General features: G+C 35.5%; 2 protein-coding genes across 2 annotated transcripts; both read left to right on the top strand.

Moving 5' to 3' along the window:
* Nucleotides 1-434: 434 nt before the first annotated feature.
* LOC309478448 (O-acyltransferase like protein-like) lies at nucleotides 435-6567 on the top strand (the record flags this gene model as incomplete). The annotated part of the gene is made up of 6 exons (XM_082142041.1): nucleotides 435-588; nucleotides 3654-3787; nucleotides 3988-4066; nucleotides 4275-4410; nucleotides 6263-6495; nucleotides 6545-6567. 6 exons carry the CDS (start codon nucleotides 435-437, stop codon nucleotides 6565-6567), a joined length of 759 nt encoding a protein of 252 aa, XP_081998167.1.
* Nucleotides 6568-6659: 92 nt separating this feature from the next.
* Nucleotides 6660-14784, top strand: oacyl (O-acyltransferase like). The gene is made up of 10 exons (XM_082140101.1): nucleotides 6660-6822; nucleotides 6942-7044; nucleotides 8584-8685; nucleotides 8800-8965; nucleotides 9073-9152; nucleotides 10281-10391; nucleotides 11345-11468; nucleotides 11566-11752; nucleotides 12137-12279; nucleotides 14298-14784. Exons 1-10 carry the CDS (start codon nucleotides 6714-6716, stop codon nucleotides 14394-14396), a joined length of 1224 nt encoding a protein of 407 aa, XP_081996227.1. The 5' UTR covers nucleotides 6660-6713; the 3' UTR covers nucleotides 14397-14784.
* Nucleotides 14785-21206: the final 6422 nt, after the last annotated feature.

The following is a 21206-nucleotide window of genomic DNA, read 5'->3' as shown; positions in this document are numbered from 1 at the left end:
TCACTGAAATATCATTGTTTTGTCTTTTGTTTCTCCTTACATGAGACAATGATATTCAGTTTATTGCTATATATTCAGAGTATTAGGCCTACTATATAATGTGGATTGCATAGCTCAGATGATTTGGCTTTGGAAGAACCTTATCAGAAATATTTAAGATTTTTTTCTCTCCAAATGTTGTTCTTCAGAACTAATCATGACCACATTCACAAAACAAACGTTGTGTTGTTGTCGAGTTGTTCATGGCCACCCGGTGGTAAAGGGCTGATTATGTCTGGTTTGGGTGTGATTGCCAGACTAGCATCCAAGCGTGCCGATTTGATTTCCATGGTCATTTTGAATGACGGGTCACATGTCCACCTCTTCTCCCATCATGTGTTCAGGTCTCACATTATTTAAACCAGTGAAACGGCCAAAATGAATCACTGTACAAGATGCCACGGTTAACATGGAGTGCTGTCACTCTGATGTACCTGTTCGTTTTTCACGACGCATGTGCCTGGAACGTGTCACAAAAATGCACGGGGGACACAAAAGCGTTCCTTACGGAATTACAGAAAGAAACTCCAAGAAAATACGCAGTTTTGAGTAAGTAATAATGCCAGACTTTTACTGAAGCATCATTTTTAAACCTCTACTTGAATGGGGGTCATGTTTTCTGGTTGAGCTTTGCTTTTTATTTTAGGCTACTCCCAGAATCATGAACGTAATTATTGACTGACTTTGACACATCTTTGTACACATTGGAACTCTGTTATCAGACATTTTAATTTAACAATATTAGTAATATTTGAAACATTGTTTAGGATATATTAGAGGTGTTTATATGTTAAATTTTGATTTTATGTGTAATGTTTTTTTTAATATAATTTCATATATTTGTATTTTTTAAAATATATATATATTTTTTATTATATGTATATACATACAAACACACACACACACACACACACACACACACATACATTTATTTTTGTATCCTATTTAATTTTTGTATTTATTTGAGTTATTTTTTTCTCTTTTTATCAATCTTTAATTTTTTTTTTTATCCATACGTTATATATATATATATATATATATATATATATATATATATATATATATGAAGAGTTCAGATGCAAAAGCCTCTAAGTGCCATCTGAAAATTTCTTCTAGAATGGTCATTTTTATCAAGCTCGTATGGTCATTTTTATCAAGCTCGTATATTTAAATTCAGTAATTTCACTTAAATGACAATTAATAGGTCATTTTCATTGCCATTTAAGTGAAATTGCTGAACTTAAATATACGAGCTTGAAAAAAAAAAAGATCATTCTAGAAGAAAATTTCAGATAGCACTTAGAGGCTTTTGCATCTGAACTCTTCATACATTACACACACACACACACACACACACACACACACACACACACACACACACACACACACACACACACACACACACACACACACACACACACACACACACACACACACACACACACACACACACACACACACACACACACACACAGTGGGGAGAACAAGTATTTAATACACTGCCGATTTTGCAGGTTTTCCCACTTACAAAGTATGTAGAAGTCTGTAATTTGTATCATAGGTACTCTTCAACTGTGAGTGACGGAATCTAAAATAAAAATCCAGAAAATGACATTGTATGATTTTTAAGTAATTAATTTGCATTTTATTGCATGACATAAGTATTTGATACATCAGAAAAGCAGAACTTTGTAATTGCAAACAAAGGTTTCTGTACCAAATATTGAGATCATACGTTTCCTGTAGTTCTCAGGTTTGCACACACTGCAGCAGGGATTTTGGCCCACTCCTCCATACAGACCTTCTCCAGATCCTTAAGGTTTCGGGGCTGTCGCTGGGCAATACGGACTTTCAGCTCCCTCCAAAGATTTTCTATTGGGTTCAGGTCTGGAGATTGTAGGCCACTCCAGGACCTTGAGATGCTTCTTACGGAGCCACTCCTTAGTTGCCCTGGCTGTGTGTTTCGGGTCGTTGTCATGCTGGAAGACCCAGCCACGACCCATCTTCAATGCTCTTACTGAGGAAAGGAGGTTGTTGGCCAAGATCGCGAGACATGGCCCCATCCATCCTCCCCTCTATACGGTAAGTCGTCCTGTCCCCTTTGCAGAAAAGCATCCCCAAAGAATGATGTTTCCACCTCCATGCTTCACGGTTGGGATTGTGTTCTTGGGGTTGTACTCATCCTTCTTCTTCCTCCAAACACGGCGAGTGGAGTTTAGACCAAAAAGCTCTATTTTTGTCTCATCAGACCACATGACCTTCTCCCATTCCTCCTCTGGATCATCCAGATGGTCATTGGCAAACTTCAGACGGGCCTGGACATGCGCTGGCTTGAGCAAGGGGACCTTGCGTGTGCTGCAGGATTTTAATCCATGACGCCGTAGTGTGTTAGTAGAAAACTAATGGTTTTCTTTGAGACTGTGGTCCCAGCTCTCTTCAGGTCATTGACCAAATCCTGCCGTGTAGTTCTGGGCTTATCCCTCACCTTCCTCATGATCATTGATGCCCCACGAGGTGAGATCTTGCATGGTGCCTCAGACCGAGGGAGATTGACCGTCATCTTGAACTTCTTCCATTTTCTAATAATTGCGCCAACAGTAATGTTGCCTTCTCACCAAGCTGCTTGCCTATTGTCCTGTAGCCCATCCCAGCCTTGTGCAGGTCTACAATTTTATCCCTGATGTCCTTACACAGCTCTCTGGTCTTGGCCATTGTGGAGAGGTTGGAGTCTGTTTGATTGAGTGTGTGGACAGGTGTCTTTTATACAGTTAACGAGTTCAAACAGATGCAGTTAAAGGGATAGTTCACTTTGAAATAAAATTTTGGTATGTTTTAGCTTACCTCAAGGGCATCCAAGATGTAGGTGTCTTTTTTTCCGCAGTAGTTTCAATTTTGATATTTTTAGGTCAAACCATTCTTGTCTGTCAGTCAAATAATGCAGGTCTATGGTCACCACCTCAAAGAGCAAGCACAGAGTCCAAATTAAAACAATTCCACATCGTCCAAATTAAACAATTCCCCATCGTAAGTACACATTGATGGCCTAAGACACGAAACGAGCGATTTGTGTGAGAAAACGAACAGTATTTATATCGTTGTTATCTCTTGAACACAGCCGCGTCCAAATGATCTGAGGGCGCGGGCGGGTATAGATATATACTATAGAATTCGCCTTCGCTACTGCAGTTCATTGGAACGAAACCGTAGCCAAGGCGATATCTAGTGTATATCTATACCCGCCCGCGCCCTCAGATCATTTGGACGCGGCTGTGTTCAAGAGATAACAACGATATAAATACTGTTCGTTTTCTCACACAAACCACTCGTTTAATTTGGACGATGTGGAATTGTTTTAATTTGGACTCTGTGCTTGCTCTTTGAGGTGGAGAAGAGGAGGGCTTCTTAAAGAAAAACTAACAGGTCTGTGAGAGCCAGAATTCTTACTGGTTGGTAGGTGATCAAATACTTATGTCATGCAATAAAATGCAAATTAATTATTTAAAAATCATACAATGTGATTTTATATAAACTTGTTTTATATACATTCATATATATATAAACATAGCATGGTTTGATTGTTTTTCATTTCCTCTGTCCTGCTCCACTTGTTGCAGTGTATGATGCGTTTGGTAAGATAGGCAGTGATGTTGAGGGAGGGAACGTGAACAGACCTGGATCTCAGAGAGAGTGTCTATCCGTGGAGGGCCCCGAGTTCAGGGGACAGTACTGCCAGGTGTTCCTCAAACAGGTACGGGTACACTCACACAAACATGTACACCTCAATCCACAAAGAAAAAAATATTTTATAAAATTGCATATTTTTTACAATAAGTGTGTTATGTATCGTGCCAGTGTGTGATACAAATATTGCAATGTGATTAAACAACCCGACACTGTCTGGAATGGAGATGAAAGAGTGATCGTTGGTGATATTTTTCTCTTGTGCAGGACAGGGTGGAGTACTTTGTAGGTGTTTGTGTTCCAGACTCTTGTACAGAATCAGACGTCCAGACGCTAGTGGTTTATGGTGAGTGAAATCATTGTGTCTGATGTACACAAAACAATTATGCCACCCTTAAAATGCATTGTTTCATTGCATTAGACAAACAGTGAACCATGTGTTATTTATTTGAAAGCAAGATACACAAATTATAGATTTACTATGGTTCTTTATCATTTTTGTGTGGAGCATACAGTATGTACACCTGTCTACATTTGTGTGTTTGTTTCTACAGAGGCATTTGAACAGAAACATATTTCTTTGCTTCCTTCTGTGCCTTCAATCTTGATGTCGGATTCCACATTGGGCATATTTATGACTCAATGCTTCAGTGATTCCCCCAATGTTGACCTGTCTGCTATAGTCTGCCTGTGAGTAACACACAAACACACACACACATTTTATATACTTTATTTGACTCCACATTACAAGTAAAAAAATAAATAAAAAAAGAATAATCCAACAGATTAAAACAAATCAGCACATTGTTATGGATTATACAGTTCTAAGGGTACATGAAACATCGCCTTTTCCAAACAAACATGCTTCCTATAGTTGCTGAGATTGAACATTACTTTGCCAACTGTTTGGACCCTGTTTTAGAAATCCCCCCAATGCAAAGTCCACGGATCGCCAGCCTGTACATGACCTAGACTACCAAACACAAGCACAATAAGCTGGAATTTTGACCCAAGGTTCTTAATGGTAGATAGCAATAATTTATATCTTAGAGCAGTAAGAGTCCTCCATAAACAAGTCAAAAGCACATGACACCTCAAATAGTCTAACTGTTTAGCCATTCTGAGAGATGTTAACAATATGTGGTGTATTTAGCAATTCCTAAAGTGTTTGCAGGTGAGTTAAACCATTCAGACTGTACAGTAGTGTGTTTAAAGATTTGCTCATCAGCCACGCAGGGAATCTGAGCAGCAATGAGGTCCACAAGTCTGTCATGTCTGGCAGTATATAGTCCTTTAAGTGATGAACAACTGTTCATGATGTGGGCTACTGACTCCAGGTGTTGAGGGCATGCAGCATGCAGAGGGGCGAATGGGTGAAGGGAAACCACAGTCATAAGTTGTATTTTGTAGGAAGAACCTGCAGACATGCTTTTATACAGAAAGTGAGGATCTCCTCACTGATGGTGGCATTGCTGTAGATGGTGTGTGATACAGAGTGGCCCGCAGTTTTGCCAACTTTCCCTGGAGTTTCAGACTGGACCAGTACTCCATATTTTGGGCTCTTTGAATAGACAAGAGAGTCTGCCTTGATGTTCTAAGCTGGAGCAGGTGAACAATGTTGTTATGGTGCAGCCTGGCTTCCACGATGACAGATGGGTCCTCTATGACTGCACCAGAAACCTCTACAGGTAGTGGGAGGTCCTTTTCACCCCTGTGCCCGTCCATTCAGCTTTCCATTGGTCTTTCTTTTAAAACCCAGGAAGCCCGGGTTTTATGGATGGTTGCTAGGGCATTGCAATGCAGTTGCTAAGGTGTTTGAGACTTTAGACATTTGCTAGGTTGTTCCGGGTGGTTGCTATGACGTTGCTAGGTAGATGATAGGGTGTTCTGGGTGGTTGTTATGGAATTGCTATGCAGAGACTAAGGTGTTTTGAGACTTGATGCGGTTGTAAGGTTCTTCTGGGTGGTTGCTAGGGCATAGGTTAGCTAGGTAGATGCTAGGTATTGTTGGTGATTTCTATGCAATTGCTAAGGTGTTTTGAGACTTTATATAGTTGTTCTGTGTGGTTGATAGGGTGTTGCTATGCAGTTGCTAAGGTGTTTTGAGAGTTCATTGGGTTGTTTGGTTGTTCTGGGTGTTTGATAGGGTGTTGGTCGTTTTGGGTGTTTGCTATGGTGTTGCTTGATAAATGCTAGGTTGTTATAGGTAGTTGCTTGGGCATTGCTAGGCAAATGCTAGGTTCCAGTTGGCATGGTGTTTTTGAGACTATACAGTTGCTACGTTGATCTGGTGTTTGCTAGGGTGTTGCTAGGTAGATCATAGGGAATTCTGGGTGGTTACTAGGTACATTGCTATGCAGTTACTTAGGTGTTTTGAGACTTTTGATGCAGTTGTTCTGGGTGGTTGCTAGGCATGTTGTTCTGGGTGGATACAAATGCAAATAAGGATGTTTTCTTGGAGCAAATTTATATGTAATGTAATTTATTAAACATTAATAAGTGTGTAAGAGTTTTTTTTTTTTTTTTTTTGTGTGTGTCTCAGATTTGTTTGCTGTGCATTATTGGCACTACCTCTCATAGCTTCCATCTATGTGGCGTTAATAAAAAGGAAGAGAAGGAGAGAGGTGAGGCCCGCGGTGGGTTTTGCTCAAACCTCAAACACCAACCAATACGGCGCTGTCTTGACTAATGGCTCGGCCAATCAGAGTAAAGTATGCAGTGATGCCCCTGATGCCTCACAAACGAGGAATCAAAATGCAGAAAATGACCAGCAGGGCAAGTACACACAAAGAGACATACAGATACCCTTTTTTAGTATTTATAGCAAATGTGACTGTACCTATTTGACCTATTTTAATGGATTATTTTTTCACATTTCATGCCCTTTCCGCTCATTATTTCCCCCTCCTCTATCCTCATATTTTCCTTTCTCAGCGGTGTTATCATGCCTTCAGGCGCTCTCTGTGCAGAACAGCAGTCAGGGGGTGCTCGCCATGGAAAGCTCTGGAAGCAGTTATTCCTCTCTGAATGGCATCCGTATCCTCAGTCTACTCTGGATCATCTCAGGCCACACCGTGCAGCTCAGTGCCTGGAGTAACTTGGGTGAGAGCGAGGGGGTGATATCCGTATCCATGCACTACTTTGACTATGAATTGAGAGAAAAGTGTTATTCGTGTCTTTCACCTGATTTCATCAGTTTCACTTGATTTGTTTCCATGTAGATAATGATAAGAGGTGGAAGGACATGGTAGAGAAGAACCCTCTGTATGTCTTGGCCTTCAGTGGGCCAGTGTATCTTGCGGTTGACTCTTTTCTGCTGCTGGGGTAAGACCATCTTAGCAATAGAGCGCAACAGTCGGGTTCCAGAAGTAAAAACTCCATTCATTAAATTTTTAATGATAACTTATAAACCTTTAAAGACAGTCTTACTGTGAGCTACAAGGTTGTTGATCGATGGTATTTGCTTCTGTTGAAGCCATTAGACTGCATTATATACTTTTTTGAAATTCCTATGGGAGAAATGAAAAATACTTCCGGAACCAACGCTGCTGAAAAGATGGGCTGTTGAACTGGCTCAGATGTCATATTGGACCAAAATATGAAACATTGTCAAGTTAGCCAGGAGAAATTAAAGCAATCAGGATCAAAAGCAATCTATGATCATCACAGTACTATCATTCGCCTTCACTTTTTGGCTATTCATCAAAAAAAAAAAAAAAGACTCTGTTTAAAATAAAGTGGCAGTCTTTAAAGATACTAATATGTTATTTTTAAGCCACATGACATTTAATATTAATTTATCGGTATTTAAGTGGTTTTTAAGATTCATAAACTTTGTCTAACGCTGTATGGGGTCGTTTACACTACACCATTTTCAACTAAAAACTTTGTATGTGTTTTGGCCGTTCATTTACACTACAATGGCGATTTGGGGGACTGAAAACACTGAAAATGATACCGTTATTGTCTCCGTATAAACTACAAAAACTTCATGCACAGGCATATTATGTGTTCAGTCTATAGGTGTGTAGTGTTACACAGTGACATCGCCCACTACTGGGATGGCAGCATAATACAGCGTTTTTAGTAGCTTTTATGGATCCGTGTGTACGGGGATCGTTTTTACAACATTGTCATCTGTACATGAAAAACATTAAGGAAAAACGTATCTGTTTTTAGTACATCGTTGTCGTGTAAACGCACCTTAAGGCTTTTTTTATACAATTACTAGCGTGTTCTGGGTGGTTGCTGGGGCGTTGCTATGCAGTTGCTAAGATGTTTAGAGACTTTTTATGTGGCTGCTTGTGTGTTTTGAGTGGTTGCTAGGATACTGGTAAATACTAGGTTGTTCTGAGTCATTGCTAAGGTGTTGCTATGCAGTTACTAAGGTGTTAAACTTTTGTCTAACAGTTTTCCAGAATTGAGAAAAGTTGTTGCCATATGGCAGTTCTTTAATGTATTTTCTCTTTGGATATTCATTACATTTAATGACATCCTTATTTATTTATTTGGATTTGTTTTAAATAATATGCTTGTATTTATTCATAAATAATAGTTGTGATTTATGTTTCAGAAAAATAAATGCATTTATATTGTACAGAAATGCCCAGAAGAATTGTGTACAGTTGACCTTTAACAGTTAGGATGGGCAGCAGGGGATTTATGTGTAACTTACTAAATTATGTCTAATTACAAGCAACTAACCATAAGTGCATGTAGTTAATTAATATTGCTCATTACTTATTTGTGTAATTGTGTAACCAAAACATTGTTTAACCATAACCATGTTGCATGACATAATCTCCAACTTAGAATAACTGGCTTATTAGTATTGACAGTGTGTTGTTTGTTTGGTTGTGTCAGTGGTCTACTGAGTGCCAAATCACTGCTAAACTCAATCCAGAGGTCAGATGACACACTCAGCTTCAGTCTGGTGGCTCATTTCCTCTTCAAGCGGTTCAAGCGGTTAGTTTTATCTTCATAGCTTCCAGTCAAGACACATGTTAGTTCTACACCAATTTTTCCAAGTTGATTTTCTGATAATCATCTGCCTTTGGTATGTCATCTAATTCTTTCCAGTATTCAACCTCTCCACCTCTTTATCGTGTGCCTAACCATTGGACTCTTCTCCGTCGTTCAGAGAGGGGTCTTCTGGTTCATAGCAGAGGATGAGGTCTTCAGCTGTAAGAAATACTGGTGGTCAAACCTGCTCCTCATCAACAACCTCTTCACCATTACAGACATTGTATGTCTGAGAACCTTTTGATTGATCTGATCACTTCACTTGTGTAATTGCAGCTATAGTTAAAAATACATGACATTATTGTAATAAAAAATAACTTATTTTTTAAGTGTGCACCCTGGACGTGGTATCTATCCATTGACTTCCAGTTCTATGCAACAACACCTTTTCTGATCTTCCTATACAGAATGTAAGTTCAGTCCTTTTGCCTGTATCATAAATACAAAATTTGTATTATTCGTTTGGTTACACTTTATTACACACTTTATTACAATTTATTACCACACCTCACACCACCCTTTATATCTCACGTTAGACATGTGGGTGATTTTGATGAAAACACGTCGGGGTCATATTTAACCCTAAAATTAAAAAGTTGTATTACAATCATTTGCTAATTTATTTTTTCTTTTATTTATATATTTTTTAAATATTTTATTTAAAAAACATTTTTTAATAAATGGTGATTTTCATTAGAAACAGAGTAAAGGCAATATAATATAATAAAATAATAAAGTATAAAGTAATCTACAAAAAATAGCTTAAATTAAAAGCTTACAACAAAAAGTAGTTGCAAATTATTGTAAATAGTTTAAAATAAAATAAAATTTCCACATACTCTATCATTCAAAGGTTTGGGGACATTGCGATTTTTATTTTTATGTTTCAGAAATAAGTGTCATGTTCACCAAGGCTGCATTTATTTGGTCAAAAATACAGTAAAACTGTAATATTGTTAAATATTACTACAATTACAAATAACTGTTTTCAATTTTAATATATTTTAAAATGCAATTTATTCCTGTGATCACAAAGCTGAATTTTCAGCATCATTACGCAGTCTTCAGTGTCACATGACCCTTCAGAAATCATACTAATATTCTAATATTGGTTCTCATAAAACATTTCTTATTATCAGTGTTGAAAATAGTAGTGCTAATTAATATTTTTGTGGAAATTGTGATAACTTTTTTTAGGATTCTTCATTGAACAGAAAGTTCAAAATAACACAAAAATATTGTATAAAAATAATTTATTTTGAAACCATCACATCAATTTAACGCATCCTTGCTGGTTAAAAGTATTCATTTTCAAAAGCTTGAGATGATGAATATGATATAAAAAAAATGAAAGTAACGAGAATGCAATGCAAAATAGTTCTTAATAGTTCTAAAAAATTGGCTTTGTTTTCAATAAACAAACCATGATTTCTCATTTCTTTCTTTGGGGTAAAATATTAAATGTTCTGTGAGATTCACCCATGTAAAGGCTTCCAGTTGTTTCCAGGTCATAATCAACACCTCTTGCTTATTTACAGAAACAAAAGTGTGCTTGTCGTTGTGTCGTCGATTCTCCTAATGCTCTCCAGTGTAACAGGAGCCCTTATCACCGGTTTCCTGCAACTCCCTGTGCACCAGCCAACCACACTGTAAGTGTTTTGTTTTTTTTGCATCACTAAGAAAACACTCCCAATGAGACTAAATCACACCGGCAAAGCAAGCATTTCTAAAACACTGATTATGGCCTCTAGCTGTTGCCAATGCAAAACAGAGTCAGTTTTAATACCAAGAGTCTGGCCTTTGTTCCCTTAAGGGATAGTTCACCCCAAAATTTCCCAATGACTCTCATGTTTATCAAACCTGTAAGACTTTCATCTTCGAAACACAAATTAAGATATTTTATATGAAATCTGAGATATTTCTGTTCCTCCATTGACAGCCTACACAACTACCACTTTGACGCTTCAAAAAGTTCATAAAGAGATCGTAAAACTAATCCATATGAATTGAGCGGTTTAGTTAAAATTTTCTGAAAAGACTCCATCGATTTATAAGATGAACAGATTCAATTTAGACTTTTATTCACATATAAACATTGATCAGCGAACATAAACAGAAGCTCAACTGAACCTACAGTACTTGACATACGAGAATAAACCTCACTGGTTTTTTTCTGAAGCTCAAATGTGCTGCGTAACACGAGAATGAACCTTATTGCTTCTTTCACGTCAGCGAACATGCTTGAGCTTCCGTTTACCACAACTGATGTGTGCGTTGATGAATGTTTATATGTAAAAAAAAAAAGCCTAAATTCAATCTTTTCATCATATAAAGCGATCGTGTCTCTTCAGAAAATTTGGACCAAACCGCTCAATTCATATGGATTAGTTTTACGATCTCTTTATGAACATTTGAAGCGCTAAAGTGATAGTTGCGTAGACTGTCAATGGAGGGACAAAACTCTTAGATTTCATTAAAATATCTTAATTTGTGTTCCATTTTCACATTTTCAGGCGAACTAACCCTTTAAATGTTACCTTTGTTTCAAATTGCTATTTAAATGTAATTCATTGAAATTCTGTACTGGTTGACTTGTTTTCAGGGCCTACGAAAGCTATTTTCAGTATTACTACAACAAACCCTACACAAGATATGGACCATATCTGCTGGGCATTCTTGCTGGAATATACATGACAACCAAGAAAGAAAGACTTATAAAACAACAGGCAATGTGTTTAATACTTTTTACTTAGTCACAGTATTCGTTTTTACATCAAAAATGAGTTTTCAGTCACTTAACGGATCATTTTTGTTGTGTGACAGTGGCAGGTAGTCATAGGTTGGCTCTGCTCCCTGTCAATCATGGCCGTGTTAGTGGGATTGGCCTATGTGCTGAGAGAAGTCCCGCCCTATCCGTCCCTTCCCCATGCTGTCTATCAGGGGATACACCGCTCGCTCTGGGCCCTGGCTCTGGTCTGGATCATCCTGGCCTGTGAGGAAGGACACGGGGGTAACAAGAAGAGCTTAAAAAATTATAATTAAGGCATAACGTACAGTCAGCTAATCATTATTGCAAAAAGCAAACCATAACAGGAGTGGATTTGCATCACCCTGAGGAGTTAATTTCTGTGGTAAAGAGTAGCTGATAGTACATCTTACCCATTATTACATGGCTGCTACTAAATAAATGAACATTGATTTGAATTCAAATTAAATTATTTTATTTAGTAAGAAGAAAGAGACTACATAGCGATATGAGGCATGAAACCAGTTGTGTAATAATAACAAATCATTTTAATAAGCACCTTTCAACCATAATTAACTGCCAACCAAATAAAAATGCATGTAAGTGGTGTCTGTTAAAACATATCTAAATATGTATCTCTCTGCACAGGGTTTGTGGATAAAATTCTGTCTTTAGGCCTGTGGGCTCCCCTGTCTAACATCAGCTTTGCCTGTTATCTGATCCACCCCATTATTATTATACTGTACAATGGCAAACAAGAGACAACCATGCACTACACAGACTTCAACTTTGTAAGTATTCTCTTCAAATAAATGCAAATGAGAGCATGCAGGACAGTTAATAATAAAATCTTGATGTTTATATATATATATATATATATATATATAATGTGTATATATATGTTTTTGAAAGAAGTTTCTTCTGCTCAACAAGCCTGCATTTATTTGATCAAAAATACAGAAAAAATATGTAATATTGTGATATATTATTACAATTTAAAATAATTGTTTTTCAATTTATTATACTTTAAATTATCATTTATTTCTGTGACGCAAAGCTGAATTTTCAGGATCATTACTCCAGTCTATCACATGATCCTTTAGAAATCATTCTAATATTCTGATTTATTATGAGTGTTGGAGACAGTTCTGCTGCCTAATATATTTGATGAATAAAAGGTTAAAAAGAACTGCATTTATTCAAAATAAAAAAATATTTTCTAATAATATAAATCTTCTTTACTATCACTTTTTATCAATTTAACACATCCATGCTGAATAAAAGTATTGATTTATTTCAAAAAAAAGAAAGAAAAAAAATTACTGACCCCAAATTACTGACCAGTAGTGTATATTGTTGTTACAAAAGATTTATATGTTTAAAAAATTTGCTATTTTTATTTTTATTCAAAGTATCCTAAAAAATATATAGCAGCAGAACTGTTTCCATCTTTGATAATGAATCATCATATTAGAATGATTTCTAAAGGATCATGGGATAGACTGGAGTAATGATCCTGAAAATTCAGCTTTGCATCACAGAAATAAATGATAATTTAAAGTATAATAAATTGAAAACCAGTTATTTGAAATTGTAATAATATATCACAATATTACTTCTTTTTTTTTCCAGTATTTTTGATCAAATAAATGCAGGCTTGATGAGCAGAAGAAACTTCTTTCAAAAACATTAAAAATAGTAATGTTTCCAAACTTTTGGCCTGTACTGTATATATATATATATATATATATATATATATATATATATATATATATATATATATATATATATATATATATATATATATATATATATATATATATATACATTAATAAAGGTTAACACATTGTTCACGTTAACTAATGTGGTTAACTAATGTTAACAAATGAAACCTTATAGTAAAGTGTTAAAAAATGTTAGGGGCTATATGTAGAATTCAGTAACCCCTTGTTATTAGTGACACTGGTGGCCGTTAAATTAACTGCATCCAGCAACTTATTACTGGTGCTCGCACTTGTACACACTCCATAGTGACGTGAGCAAGTCTTGGCCAAAACAGTGACTGAACGTGATTCACCGGCATCATTTCGACAGATGAGCTTAATTAAATCACACTGTTATGATAGTTTCCTTTTTATTTTCCCATGCAAACCGTCCCTTCACATAAAAATCAGTCTACAGGCTTTCATTGACAACCTAGGAAGTCGGGGAAGGTCTTGTGTTTTTAAGTTTCATTACAAGCTGTTCCCACATTGGCAATAAAAAAAGCTATTAATAGCCAACATGAAAATGATTACATAAAGCCCCTTTAATGTTTTTGAAAGATGTCTCTTCTGCTCACCAAGGCTGCATTTATGTGATCAAAAATACAGTCAAAGCAGTAATATTGTGAAATATCATTACAATTTTAAATAACCACTTTCTATTTTAAAATGCTATTTATTCCTGTAATGGCAAGGCTGAATTTTCAGCATCATTACTTCTGACTTCAGTGTCTCATGATCCTTCAGAAATCATTTTAGTATGCTGATTTCCTGCTCCATAAACATTTGATTACCCATGTTACAAAAAATGATGTTTTGCTTGATGTTTTGGGGGAAACTGTGATAAAAAAAATCTTCAGGATTCTTTGATGAATAGAAAGTTCAAAAGAAATTGGTTTGGAATGGAAATCTTTTGCAGCACTGTAGGCTAAATGTCTTTACTGTCACTTTTGATCAAGTCAAATCATGATGAACTGTTCATTCTCTTTCTGGATGCCATTTTTAATTAGCATTTTGTCTTCTTTTCTCTCGTTTTCTGTCCTCAGTTCTACCTGTTTCTGGGTCACCTGCTGTTGACAGTCTCTATAGGTTACGTGTTAACTGTGCTAATTGAAAAGCCGTATCTCTTCCTGTCGAAACGATAAGTCCTGCTTCATTCCCTCAAAACTGGAAGGTGAAGAGAAGATTAGCATATATTTAAGAGAAAAGAGAAGATTTAATTACAGTATATTTATTCATTTATTACCCTTGTACCTCATTTCATTCTGTGAAAGCTGTAGATTACGGTTTATGAACAGTGTTAGAGAGCTTTGCTGTTGTTATTTGAATGCATAAAATAAATGATAGCCTATATTGATGTACGGAATTAATAGAATTGAAAAGTTTAATGTTATGGTGTGTGTAGTGACAATGCTTGTTGTTGTGTTTTTTGTTTTTTTATGCAAGACTCACAGAGAGTAAACATTTACTGTGATGGTACTATGGTATAATGATGACATCAGATGGTATCAGCATTAAGTATTACAACAGCCATTTTTTAGGTACTTTTTTGTATGCATATTATACAGGAAATGTCACATCTGCATAATGGAATGATGTCATCCCTTACGAAAAAGAAGTCTACTTCAAGTTCATTTTATGAAGTATACTTAAGTAATGTTCAATTATACTTTATGTAGTAAGTATAATATCAATGTGTACTTGTAGTAATCTTATAAGTGTACTATTTCAATACTGCTTGGGACTAAATTGGCCCACTTTTAGTATATAAAAGTATACATTTAAGTGTACTATAAGTGTTAAAGTAGTAAACTACTTAGTTTACTATTTTAATACAAGTAGTAATTTTTTTAGTTAATGAAAGTACACACTGAAGTGTACTCTAAGTAAACTACTAGTTTAGTAGTTTATACTGCAAGTATACTTGTAAGTTTTCTTTAAGTGAACATAATACTATACGTATAGTTTACTATTTATATATTATTTTTGCACTTGCAGTATACTACTATGTTCAAATGTAGATATTTTTTTATACTTGAAAAATACCTTTAACTGTAGCCTACTTTAATTTGAAAAACATTTTATTAGCTTCATACATCCTTTTTTTAATCAACACTTGAATGTCGGTAAGTTTCATAAAGAAAGGCAACATTTAAAAAAAAAAAAACGGAGAAAATCAAATTTTTGTCAAAGACTAACTTACGCCTTGATCAGATTCAGAACGATGATCAAAACACAGATGGAGTAACATTAGATCGAGTGTGAAACAAAGCTTCACAGTCGTTTTCTCTTCATGGGTTACGCTTCATTTCATTTGGTAATATTAAGCAATGTTTGATGATCAACATTTGAATTTACATTTGAGTGAGCAATCTTCTATCACTTGTTTCAGCTTCTTCTTCTCCTGTGTTTTGATCCGGAGATTCAGCTGCACTAGAAGATGTGTCATAGCGCTCCCTACCGTATAACAGTGAAAACATGGATAGCTGGAAAATTCAGTCAATTGTGGGGAAAAGTAGAATTAGAGTAAATTCCTATACACTACCAGTGGACTAGCCTACACAAAAATTCAGATTCGCAGAATTAGAAACATATCTGTTTTATATCAATATTCTAATCAATATTTTCAAACAATGTAAGTTTCATAAGACTGTGTATGAAAAACTATGTAAAAAAAGTACATTTAATAGGCTACTCGATCAAAAGAGTTAACACACAACTACAAGCCTAGTATACTTTGAATACTTAATTATACTTTTAAGTATATCTTGATCAAAAGATTGAGTAGCCTACAACTACAGGCCAAATATACTTGGATTTTTTCTCTCAGTATAAGTCAAGTAGGCCTACACTTAAGTGTAATTTTAAGTATATTTCTGAGAAGTACATAAAGTATGTTTTTGAGAAGTATATAAATTGTAGACTGAAAGTATATATTTGTATTTTTAGTTTAAAAGAAGTATACTAATAGAACACTTGAATAAACTTCATTTTCGTAAGAGATGCATGAAATGAGCTGATGTCATGCATGACAAACACTAGTACCTCAAGTGTGACCAACTCAAGACATTTAAACTCTGACCAGACGTCAGCATTTGAAGTGCATGTTTGGGTGACCAGTGACCACATCTTAATAGCAGGAAGTGAAAGATAATTCATGTAACAATCCATCATTGTAAATAAAAATAACAACAAATCAGCCCATTAGTCACTTAAGAAAAGAAGGCTCGCAAGACAAAATACTGCATAGCATGCTGTTACCCACCTGAGTGCCTGCTGTAATCAACAACACCTGAATCATTTGAAGACAATCAACATCAAGTAGGGTCAATCAACTCTTCAAGAGGCCAATTACTGTAGCCATTTCACAACTTAGAAATTACAGAACTACTTTAAAACTTCATGCAACTCATTTAGACTTTTGTGTAACAAGTTCAAACTCAAATTAACCTATTGCAATAACCCAAACTTAAAACGAGCTTCTTACTGCACAGTATAATACACTATATAACCTACTGCATAGTACAATTAAAAAAAATAAAAATAGCAAGTGAAGAAGTAAACCTCAATTCACTGAAAAACGTTCATTAAAAAATTAATATTTCCAAAATTGCGTTAAAACGTTTTAAAAATTGGATTGCATTGTGGGATACAGTATTGCAGTTAGTATGCTTTATATTTTTTTTTAGTATGTACTGTTTGTTGCAGAACGTACCCAGATGACATTAGCTACTACTTCCGGCGAGATTTTGAAGTGTGAATTTATTGAAACATAGGCCTACAGTTCGAACAACCGCTCGATACAAAGAATCGGACTTTCCAAAGTTAAAAGGTAGCCTACTTGAAAGGTAATTTGAGACTTTTGATGATTATATATGACATTTCTACAGTCAGTGAAGGTTTATTCATGTTAGTAACGTTAGTTGGGGGAAAAAGTGTCTGAAGCCTGACATCCATCTTTAAAAGAGTAGGCTAATCTATTTATTTAGAACACCACGTTTACATTTTATATTTTTTATTCGACGATGTGCTTCGTCTTTTCAAGAAAAAAAAAAAAACCCTTCCGTTTTAAGGTTATAATATAATGTAAAAATGTACATGATAAGTCTACAGCGCCACCTTGTGGATACAATGAGAAACATCATCGGGATCGCTTACCACTTTTGGTCATGAGCATAACATGACTCCAACACTAAAGTATGCTTTACTGGCACTGTACTTATGACGTCAGTCTTAATCGTTTGCTATTTGAGAGCTGTGAAGCTGTTTTAGCAGGTGGTCTTATCCACGAAAAGTTATAAATGCATTGCATGGTGACTTTATTTGTCAGAATGTTGATGGATGCTTCTTAGATCAGTCTTCCCATTCAGTTTCGTGGATAAATTAACATGACAAATTCAAAATCAAAGTCATTTAGCCCCTCTGAGTCACTTTGTCCTGACATTTTTTATTGGGTCAGCTGGAGCGTAGTCCTGAGAATGAAGTCAAAGGCTGTGGCTGTCCCACTTTCTGTTTTCTGCACCTCTCGGCCTCCTTTGACACCCCACCGTGCACGTATATCGTGCATACAGTGATTCATATGGTGTAGCAAGATGCCCTGCGCAACAACACATACTAGTGAAGTTATATTTAACTGACTTTAGAAAGCTGACACTCTGGACGTTTTCCATATCTCCACTCAAGAATGCTTCAGGTTCTGTGCCAGAACAGGACTAGATCTGTAAGCATGTGTCTGGATTGGGAATAACAACACAATTAAACACTTAACAAGCTTATTTACGTGACTGATGAACTGATCGCACAGAGATTTGTGATTTAAGACTTAGAGGACATGGGTCATGCTGTATTTTATACATGATTTTTTTATTTAAATTTTTTTTTCAAATGGGCTTATATGATCTCACAAACACACAACACATAGGCTTACACTATTGTTCAAATGTTTGGGGTCAGTATTTTTGTATGTTTTTGAAAGAAGTCTCATTTTCACCAAGGCACATATTATTGAGATGTAATTTATTCCTGTTATGGTAAAAATGAATTTTCAGCATCATTAGCAGTCTTCAGTGTCACATGATCCCTCAGCAATTATTCTAATATAAAGAAAAATTTTTATATTATTACGAATTTTGAAAACAGTTGCACTGCTTAATATTTTTTTATGAAAACCGTGAGACATTTTCTTTGATGAACAGTATGTTCAATAAGCATTTATGTTTTATGTTAGCATCAATAAGCATTTATGTGAAATATATTTTTTGTAACAATATAAAAGTCTTTACTCACTTTTGATCAATGAAAAGTATTAATAAACTAACTGTGTAAATATGAAACACATGCATGAATTAAGAGATTAATAAATCAGATTTACAATTTAATTTAATTGATAATCGTAAGTTGGTTTATTAATATTTATTCTCTGTGATCCAGAATCCAGACAGTATTGAACGGATGCTGAAAGATATAAATGACTAAAGCTGTATTGTATTTTTTCATCATTCTTAAACTGATGATGTGAGATTAACCTTCATTTAATAAAAATTGCAAGGCTATGCACTTACTGTAATACATCAACACAAGCTCTGTGCAATCTGTTCTCAAAATTGTTTAACAAGCATGTGTCTGAAGTGCTTTGAATGTGTAGTGATACTCTGTTCTTTGATAAGAATACAAGAGCCCTACATCATATGGTGATCATTACAATATATATGTATATATATGTATATATATATATATATATATATATGAAGAGTTCAGATGCAAAAGCCTCTAAGTGCCATCTGAAATTTTCCTCTAGAATGATAATTTTTATCCAGCTCGTATATTTAAATTCAATAATTTCACTTAAAATTTAAAAGATGTCTCTTCTGCTCACCAAGGCTTCATTTATTTGATCCAAAATACAGCAACAACAGTAATATTGTGAAATATTTTTACAATTTAAAATCACTGTTTTCTATTTGAATATATTTAAAAATGCAGTTTATTTCTGTGTTGGTAAAGCTGAATTTTCAGCATCATTACTCCAGTCTTCAGTGTCACATGATCCTTCAGAAATAATTATAATATGATGATTTGATGATCAAGAAACATTTTTTTTATTATTATCAATGTTGAAAACAGTTGTGTACAATTTTTTTTCAGGATTATTTGATGAATAGAAAGTTCAAAAGAACAGCATTTATCTGAAATAGCATTTCAGTAACATTATCAATACCGTTCAAATGTTTGTGGTCAGTAAGAGTTATTATTTATTATATTTTTTTAAATAAATTAATCATTTTATTCGGCAAGGATGCATTAAATTGATCAAAAGTGACAGTATAGACATTTATTATGTTGCAAAAAGCAACATTTTGGCCACCACTGTATACATGCATAATGTATCAGTACCCATAGTAAGTTTCAAAGTACCATGTTTTTTCCATCTAATACCATCAGTATACCATGCTGTCGTCAGAAAACAGTTTTATATGACCTATAACATTCTATTTTGAATTGACTGCGAAGACATTGCGGCCTCCAAGAAAACAAATTAAAGATGTCCAAGTCCTCATATCAGTGTTTATGAGTGTGTGTGTGTGTGTGTGTGTGTGTGTGTGTGTGTGTGTGTGTGTGTGTGTGTGCGTGCGTGCGTGCGTGCGTGCGTGCGTGTGTGTGTGTGTGTGTGTGTTTCCCTTACGAAAACGTTTATTCAAGTGTGCTATTAGTATACTTATTTTAAACTAAAAATAAGAAAGTATAATTTGTCTACTTATTATATAGGCTACTTCTCAGAAATATATACTTTATTTAGCCTAGGCCTACTTCTCAGAGATATAGTCTATTTAAAATTGCACTTAAGTATAGCCACTTGACTTATACTGACAGAAAGGTCTAAGTATATTTGGCCTACTTCGAGATATACTTTAAAGTATAATTAAGTATTCTAAGTATACTTGGCTGGAAGTTGTGTTTAATCTTTTGATTGAGTAGCCTATTAAATACTTTTTTCACATAGTTTTGCATAATGTCTTAATAAACTTATGGCGCTTTTCCACCGCATGGTACGGCTCGGTTTGGCTCGGTACGGTTCGGCTCGCTTCGCTTTTCCACTGCGTGGTACGACTCGGCTCGGTACGGCACGGATCGGTTCGCTTTAGCTCGGTTGCTTTTCCACTGCAGTTAGTACCGCTTCAAAGTGGGTGGGACTGATCGTTATAGTTGCCGTCTCTACTGCCATTACATCATCATATTAAATGCGAATTTTTCATTCCGTGTTTCCCCATCCACTCCTCGGCAACCAACGAGAGGAACGTCTGCACCTCGTCCACTGACCACGATTCAGCCATTTATTTTTTTGAAGTTTATACTCTCTTTTTTGAAGCAAATACTTCAAAAACAATGACGCTGGTAGTGATGATTCTGTCTGACCAATCAGTGATCTGCAGTGTTTTCACGTCACATTTTAGTATCGGTACGGTACGCTTGGAACCTCAACAGAGGTGGTACCATTTAAAGCGAGCCGAAGCGAGCCGTACCGTACCGTACCATGCAGTGGAAATGCGGCATAAGTGAGCCGTACCGTACCATGCAGTGGAAAAGCGCCATTACATTGTTTGAAAATATTGATTTATAAAGAAAACTTCCTTATTCTGAGTATCTGAATTGTTGTGTATGTAGGTATACACTTTTTTTATATAGGCAACTAAAAGTGGAGCAATTTAGTCCCAAGCAGTATTGAAATAGGACACTTACAAGTTTACTACTAGTAGGCTACACTGACATTAGTATACTTACTAAAGTAGTAAAATATACTTGAACATTGCTTAAGTATACTTCATTATACTTATAGGCAGTTGTTAATCTGCCTGACCCGGATCTGCCCAGCAACTGTTCAGACACACATACTAACACACACTCAAAACATCAACATGGCTTGTTAAACAAACAGGAATGGCCATCCTGAGTTTAAG

The sequence above is a fragment of the Leuciscus leuciscus genome, assembly GCF_965113295.1.
Source record: "Leuciscus leuciscus genome assembly, chromosome: 16".
Lineage (NCBI taxonomy): Eukaryota > Metazoa > Chordata > Actinopteri > Cypriniformes > Leuciscidae > Leuciscus > Leuciscus leuciscus.
The sequence above is the reverse complement of the archived record's forward strand: the minus strand, read 5'-3'. Positions and strand labels throughout refer to the sequence as shown.

Coding starts and splice junctions, on each gene's coding strand:
- oacyl (XM_082140101.1), top strand. CDS start 6,714: ATGGAAAGCTCTGGAAGCAGTTATTCCTCTCTGAATGGCATCCGTATC. Junction 9,153..10,280: donor CTGATCTTCCTATACAGAAT/GTAAGTTCAGTC, acceptor GCTTATTTACAG/AAACAAAAGTGTGCTTGTCG. Junction 12,280..14,297: donor ACTACACAGACTTCAACTTT/GTAAGTATTCTC, acceptor TTCTGTCCTCAG/TTCTACCTGTTTCTGGGTCA.